Raw genomic sequence first — 8,176 nt, 5'->3', positions numbered from 1 at the left:
TTGATCTTATATATTTGCTTGAATGATGAGAGACCATTATTCGGACATACTATCAACAAGAATGAGGATCCCACTAGGACCAAGAGATATTTTCAAAAATAAATAAGTTAAAAGATTTGTACAAGGAAATCAAATAAGAGATGTAGGAGTAATATCATAAATCATAAGGAAGATTAATATTATGAAGCCAGACCTGAAGGTAAATCTTTGAAATTTCCCTTTTCTTTGAGTAAATGACATACTCATAATAGGAAAAATAGAGTCACAAGCATGATAGATGTGATACATCATAGACCCAGATCTTTAAAAATCTAAAAATAACTAAACAAGCTAGCTACCAGCCTCTCAAGATTTTGGTAAAATCAGTCCCTGGCTGTACTATCATCGGATCCACTTAACAGAGGATTTACTACAATTCCAGTGAAAAATACCGAACTTGTTGTCTCTTCTCTGATCATGAACAAGAATGGATGATCTGCTTCGAACTTTTTTGGAGGACCATCATCCAAACAACATCCCATATCATCTTCTGACTCGAAAGTAACAGCAGCAGCCTCAGTACCTTTCTCATCAATTTCTATAAATGCTTTCTGTATTATCATGGAGACATATAAATCATCTTTATTCTCCACAACCTCTGTTAGGTCCATGCAAGATTCGTCAAAAGGTAGTTTCATTCCCATATCCTGCATTGTTGTTTTCCCTTCTTCTGTCATGAATGAGAATTTGAACTTTGGAATGTAAAATGCAGCAAGGTATTCATTCCACAGCTCGAAATCTTGTGTGAAGAAGTTGGAATCAGAGTTCACTTTTGTTAATATTTCATTAGGAAGAAAAAAGTACATGGAGAAGACTTTTTTATCATTCTTCCCTTTTTCATAAGGAATTTTAACCACTTGATAACTTTCAAATGATCCATATAAATAACTATGACAACCAGTCATGAAGGGAACTAGAACCTTGCCTCCATTGAGTAGGTAAAAATCCTTGTCTCGAGTGAGGCTTTCAATAAAATTATCTTTCCATGTACCTTTAAAATATAAGGCGTTTCCAAGTAAGAGGACTGTACTTTCCTTGATGTGCTTGGGCTTGAGAACTTCATCAATAAGGCCTTTTGTTGCAGACTTAGCCCATGACTTAGCTTCTTTTACCACCTCCTCCTGCATGTTATTAATATGTTTATGTCAAAAAAGGAAATGTTACTATAATTCATATGTCGTTTTATGCATTCGTATGTGCCTAAATAAGAAAGTTAAGTCTTGTGGTAGTTCGGCTTGGATACCTTTCCATATAGTAGTATTTAGTAGAGGGAAGGAGAGTCAAGGACTTTTCATTATTTGATTGTATATTCTGATACTTAGAACCTTTCAAGTGATAATCTGCGATATTTTTAGACTAAGCCCATGATAAGGAATTAAAATTTAAGCACACTTTGACATTACCTAAAAATAGAGAATTGTATGTACGTAGCCGCCCCTTATGATCAATAAAAATCTTAATCTAATTTGTTAAAAATATTCCGGTTGGAAAATCGTAGTGACGATAAGAAACATTGAATAATACAACATCAACTTAACCACCTCAGTCACCATGCCCTTCATTTAATCTCAAATAACTGAGCATGATGCTTCATTTGGTAGGCGTTTGGACATGCGGTTTGAAATCATGGTTTGAAACCATAAGATGAAACCAGCATTTGAACATGCATTTCATCTCATGGTTTCAAAAAATTTAAATATAAAACTTGATCCATAAGTTTATGTTTTATAAAAAAATATTCATAAGTTGGTACATATTTTTAACAATTACTCCCACCAACCATTTACCAACCTCATTAACTTCCACCAACCTTTATTTATGTCTACCATGTGGGATGATTATATATTAAAGAGTAGTTACATTACTATTTATATTAAATTTTCGTTTTTATTAAACTAAAGTTTGATCAATTAATGTTGCATTTTTTAGAAAGGCCTTCTAATAGCGTATTAATTTTGTTATGAACTATGACTTGCTCATTTGGTAAGAATGTATAAGAATTGAGAATGTTTTGATAGTTTTCATAACTTGTGGGGTTTTTATGTCTGTAAGAGAAAAAATACAATTTAAGATATTTAAATTACATGTCCAAACATGGTTTCAAATCATGGTTTGAAATCATGGTTTGAAACCGTGATTTCAAACCATGTCCAAATGGCTCCTTGGTCTCATCTCAAACATGTAAGAATAAAAATGTATTATAAGTAGTCTATATTTCATATCTTTATAAGAAAATATAATTCAATTATAAATCTGAGAAAGACCGAATCTAACAATACTTTTCTTAGAAGTACATGAAGATGAACTCCTTACATAAGGAACTAATATGTGGTCTTCTCTACTTCATAGAAATATTTAATTGTAACTCCCTAATAAGGATTAATTTATAAAATATATGGATTTTATGTGTATATATATCTACACAGAGAGATCACACTCAATCTAACATCTGATCAAGGGCATATATAAATCTTTTTCTAAAACAAGAAAATATTGTAACAAAAAAAAAAAAAAAAAAAAAACAATAGTACCTTTCGTCCAAAATCAACATATTTTGCTGTTGTCTTGTGACATTCTTAACTAGTTCTTGGTAAGACTTTTTGAGACAAAGTGTTTCTTTTAGCCAGAGTGCACTAAGGAAGCACACATCAGGACCCCCATCACCCTTATTGCTCGTGGCTATAGCAGCCATATCTAAGAACTTGGAATTCAGATCATCGATATTGTCGACTGCAAGATATTCAAGAATTTGTTTAACGTAGGTCCCGTTGCTCCGGCTGCTGTCATGTTCAGTACAGCAGTGTATGATAACGGAGACAACACAATGTTCTCAGCATTGGAACCCTTTTGAATCTCCTTCAACATAAGTTGAACAGTAACTTGTGCACAGAAATCCTTCTTTTGTTCTTGTTGTCTCTTCAAGTTTTCTTGTTTTTGTATCAGCATGTCTTTGTCAGGGGTGTCGTTATATATAGAGTTGAATCTTGAAACCCTAACTCGAAAGTTTATTGTTTGCAGCTTGTATTCTTTAGTTCAAGAACAAGAATGGTAACTTTAGTTTACCCAAAATACAAGATGTAAAATCCATTAAATTTCTCCATTATGAATAATTTTTAAATATTATCTTCCCTATTATCATTGAATACCCTGATATTTCTCTGACTATCTTATTCCTAGAGAGTTGGATCTTGAAACCCTACTTTTTCTTTGCTACTAGTGAGTTTGATCTCACTTCGCGGTAGTAAAAGACTTAAATATGTATACGGTAAAAATCGGATTTATGTTAAACCGGTGAGACCAAGGACCGAAGGAAGAAATTAACCAGAACGTGCACGAAGGCTTCCATTTTGAACCGGAGGAACGCTCGGACCAAGGCCAGGGAGGGCATCATTTGGTCCGGTTTTCTTCATGGCCGAGTTGGTCGTTGCCGATTGGTCCGTTTGGTCGAGGCCGTTAGTCCGTTTTATCATGGCCGGTGGTCCGGGAGATCCGTTGCGCGGTTGCCACGCGTCGATAACGTCCTGCCATGTTCAACTGCCAATCGTACGGGTGTCAGGTCGTGCGGTCAACCTAACCCAACTCAGAGCTTTTTCTTTATTATTTTATTTTTCATGTTGTATGAAGCCCATGGGGAAATACTATAAATAAGGGGTCTTGTCCTCCTTTTGAAGGGTTGGCTCCTCCATATCAAAAACTCTTGTAATAGCAAAATATATATAAAATCTCTCTCTCAAGCATCTGATTCGGTCCATATTTGTTGTGCTTATCTCTTACATTTCTTCAATCAAGTAACACTCATATACTAACAAACATACAAGTGCATAGCAGACCACCGATCATTAGCTGCCTCCTCATAGTATATTCATATATTTCTTTTCTCCATCAAAGGGATTCAAGGCATAACCATATATCCTATACCTCACCTACAAATTTAATTGATTATCCAAATTCGGGGTAAACAGTTTGGCGCCCACCGTGGGGCCAGGATAATAGTGGTCTTTGATCTTTGATCTCTACCTTACCCATCAAAACCAAAAACATCTTCTGTTCGTCACAGAAAAAACGGACCAAATGGCTGACAGTGGGCAATCTGGTCACGTCAACAACAACGAGATCATGGCTGAAAATGAAGGCAGCGGCCCACGAGGGTTACCAAACCTCGCTGATCCTAACCCCGTTAATTCGATGGAGGGCCTCAACCGTCAAAACACCATGGACCAGAAGAATGCCACCTTACCGTCCACTGATCCTCTAAACACCCACAATTCTATTACTTTGTCCCGGACACTGGGCCAGAAAGACCTGGATACACCTAATGACAATATTGACTTACGTTTAATCTTTGAAATGTTGCAGGAACAGAGAGCAGCGATTGCCGAGCAAGGGATCGCAATTTCCCAGTTGCAACCCCGAGGGGATACAACGACCCCGGAGAAGACAAGTGGTGTTGCTGAACCCAGAAGGGAAGAGGCACGGGTTATCGAGAGCAATGGATCCGGAGCTGGCTCCTCCACCGAGGTTCTAAAAATGCTCGAAACTTTGGCAAAGCGGGTAGACTCGATCGAAAAGAGGATCGAAACATACAACTCTCGGATCAGATCCCGGGGGCTCCGCCTTTACTGAAGGGTTCGGACTTGAAGAGGTATATCCAAAGGCCTTTTCCTCCGAGTGCAGCCCCGAAATTAATCCCGAAGAGGTTTAAAATGCCGGATATCCAGAAATATGACGGCACAACGGACCCGTACGAGCACGTGACCTCATACACTTGCGCTATAAAAGGCAATGACATGGAGGAAGACGAAATTGAATCGGTATTACTGAAGAAGTTCGGGGAAATTTTGTCAAAAGGGGCGTTGACATGGTACGATCATCTGCCCGAGCATTCGATCACCTCATTCGAAATGCTCGCCGATGCCTTCGTAAAAGCTCACGCCGGTGCCAAGAAGGTGCAGGCCCGTAAGGCAGATATCTTCCGTATAACCCAGAGAGACGATGAATTACTATGTGAATTTGTTAACCGATTCCAAAGGGAACGAATGGAGCTCCCCCCGGTCCCAGAAGAATGGGCTGCACAAGCTTTCACAAAGGGGCTCAATGTTTAGAGCTCAACGGCTTCGTTCAAATTAAAGGAGAGTTTGCTCGAGTACGAGGCTGTGACATGGGTTGATGTCCATAACCGATACGAGTCGAAGATTCGGGTGGAGGATGATCAATTCGAACTTCCCCCGGGGCCAATAAATGTGAACAAAAGTTTTGAGAGACCAAGGAAAGGTTACGAGACGAAGGCCGAGTCGTCGAGGGAAAGGTATCGGCCATACTCCCATTCGGAGAAGCCAAGATTTAGGTCGGAGAAATCTAGGGTTAGCCCAAGCCAGTTCTCCGGTCATAGTAGTAAACGGGTCGAGCGCCCGTCGAACAGTCGGGTCTCTCATTCAGAAGCGATGCCGGAAGCTCTGCCGGCAACATGGATTTACCGAAGATATCGGAGTACAACTTCAACGTCAGTACCTCGGGCCTCGTCTCGGCCATTGGCCACGTCCCGGATGTAAGATGGCCAAGACCTCTAAGGTCGGACTCGGGCCAATAGGACCCGAGCATGGTGTGTGAATACCATGGAACCCATGGTCACAGAACCGAGGATTGTCGCCAGCTAAGAGAGGAGGTAGCCCGGTTACTAAAGAATGGTCATCTCTGAGAATTGCTGAGTGAACGAGCCAAAAATCATTACAAGGAAAGGGAGGCTCATCGAAGGGCCGAGCCAGTAGAACCCCAGCATGTAATCAACATGATAGTTGGGGGCACCGATGCCCCTCGAGGGCCGGTGATGAAACGGGCCAAGGTTTCTGTTGTTCGCGACAAGCGCAGCCGGGATTATTTACCCGAGGTTTCCATCTCTTTCAGCAACGAGGATGCAGAAGGCATCATTCAACCGCACAATGATGCATTGATAATCTTTATTCTTATCTTTAAAACTCAGATTAAACGTATTTTGATTGAACCAGTTAGCTCGGCTATCATCATCCGGTGGAGAGTGGTCGAACAGCTAGGGCTGCTCGATCAGATCGTACCGGTAGCCCGGGTACTGAGCGGGTTCAACATGGTGAGCGAAACCACAAAGGGGGAGATATCATTGCCGGTCAACATCAATGGCACTGTCCAGCAAACGGTGTTCTATGTGATCGAAGGGGACATGAAGTATAACGCATTACTGGGCAGACCCTGGATACATAGCATGAGGGCCGTGCCATCGATATTGCATCAGTTGCTGAAATTCCCGACACCGGAGGGGATAGTAACCATCCGAGGCGAACAGCCCGCTGCGAAGGAGATGTTCGCGGTCGAGGAAACGACACCTCAGCCCGAAAAATCGGATCAAAGGGAGAAGGACTCAACCGGGGAAACAGACACCAAATAGCAATCACAGCACACAGGGTTGGACCCGGGGTGCGAAGAGGATGACTTCGGTGTGCCCAGATCATTCGTCATGCCGGATGACTCGGACGCAACCAAGTCAACAGTAGAGGAACTGGAGCAGATCATCTTGTTCGAATACCTACCGGACAGAAAGGTATACCTGGGCATGGGGTTAACCTCGGAGCTCAGGAGCAAGTTAATTGAATTTCTTCGAGCTAACGCAAATTGCTTCGCATGGTCCCATATAGATATGACAGGTATATCGCCGGAAGTAGCAGCTCACAAGCTCAGCTTAGACGGGAGGTTTCCCCCGGTGAAGCAGAAGAGAAGGCCCATGGCGGAAGCAAAACACGCCTTCGTAAAAGACGAGGTAACAAAGCTTTTAAAAATAGGTTCTATCCGGGAGGTAAGGTACCCGGACTGGCTAGCTAATGTGGTAGTGGTGCCCAAAAAAGGTAATAAATTTCGAATGTGTGTTGATTATAAGGATTTAAATAAAGCATGCCCAAAGGATTCATTTCTGTTGCCTCACATTGATAGAATGATCGATGCGATGGCCGGGCATGAGATGTTAAGCTTTCTCGATGCTTACTCCGGGTATAACCAGATTCGGATGCACCCGGAGGATCAAGAGAAAACATCCTTCATCACCCGATATGGGACTTACTGTTATAATGTCATGCCTTTTGGACTACAAAATGCCGGTGCAACTTACCAATGCCTAGTTAATGAGATGTTCGAAGAACAAATAGGGAAAACAATAGAAGTTTGTATTGACGACATGGTGGTCAATTCCCTGGAAATAGAGGATCATTTAAAACATTTCCAGGAATCCTTCGACGTACTCCGCAGGTACAACATGAAGCTCTACCCGGAAAAATGTGCCTTCGGTGTAAGGTCCGGCAAATTTCTGGGTTTCATGGTGTCCAACCGGGGGATCGAAATAAACCCGGACAAAATCAAGGCCATCGATGATATCGAGGTGGTGAATAACATCAAAGCAATATAGAGGCTCACCGGAAGGATAGCGGCGCTGAGTCGTTTCATATCGAGGTCCTCGGACAAGAGTCATCGTTTCTTCTCCTTACTAAGGAAGAAGAACGACTTCGTTTGGACACCGGAGTGCCAAAGAGCTTTGCAAGAATTGAAAAGGTACTTGTCTAGTCCCCCGTTGTTGCACACACCCAAGGCGGACGAGCCGCTTTTTCGCTACCTTGCTGTCTCCGAGGTAGCGGTGAGTGGCGTTTTGGTCCGAGAAGAATCAGGTACGCAATTCCCAATCTATTATGTAAGTAGAACTTTGGGGGATGCGGAGACCCGTTATCCCCACTTAGAAAAATTGGCATTAGCACTGTTAAGTGCTTCTAGAAAGCTCAAGCCCTACTTTCAATGCCATCCAATATGTGTAATGACTATTTACCCCCTGAAAAACATCATGCATAAACCGAAATTATTGGGTAGACTAACTAAATGGGCCATCGAAATTAGCAGATATAATATCGAGTACAAACCTCGAACGGCCATCAAGTCCCAGATCTTGGCCGATTTTGTGGCAGACTTCACCCCGACTATGGTCCTCGAGGTTGAGAAAGAGCTTCTCTTAACCTCGGGGAAATCCTTGGGTATTTGGTCACTACATACGGCTGGAGCCTCGAACCTCAAAAGTTCCGGGCTAGGAATCGTCCTTAGGACCCCGGCCAGGGATGCCGTTGGACAGTCTATT

General features: G+C 41.9%; 1 protein-coding gene across 1 annotated transcript; it reads right to left on the bottom strand.

Annotated features, from left to right (window-relative positions):
• Nucleotides 1-287: 287 nt before the first annotated feature.
• On the bottom strand, nucleotides 288-2,985 carry LOC132619796 (serpin-ZXA-like). The gene is made up of 2 exons (XM_060334587.1): nucleotides 2,836-2,985; nucleotides 288-1,160 (listed from the first exon to the last, which is right to left on the bottom strand). Exons 1-2 carry the CDS (start codon nucleotides 2,983-2,985, stop codon nucleotides 363-365), a joined length of 948 nt encoding a protein of 315 aa, XP_060190570.1. The 3' UTR covers nucleotides 288-362.
• Nucleotides 2,986-8,176: the final 5,191 nt, after the last annotated feature.

The sequence above is a fragment of the Lycium barbarum genome, chromosome 11 (assembly GCF_019175385.1).
Source record: "Lycium barbarum isolate Lr01 chromosome 11, ASM1917538v2, whole genome shotgun sequence".
NCBI lineage: Eukaryota > Viridiplantae > Streptophyta > Magnoliopsida > Solanales > Solanaceae > Lycium > Lycium barbarum.
This window is presented reverse-complemented; position numbering and strand designations above follow the sequence as displayed.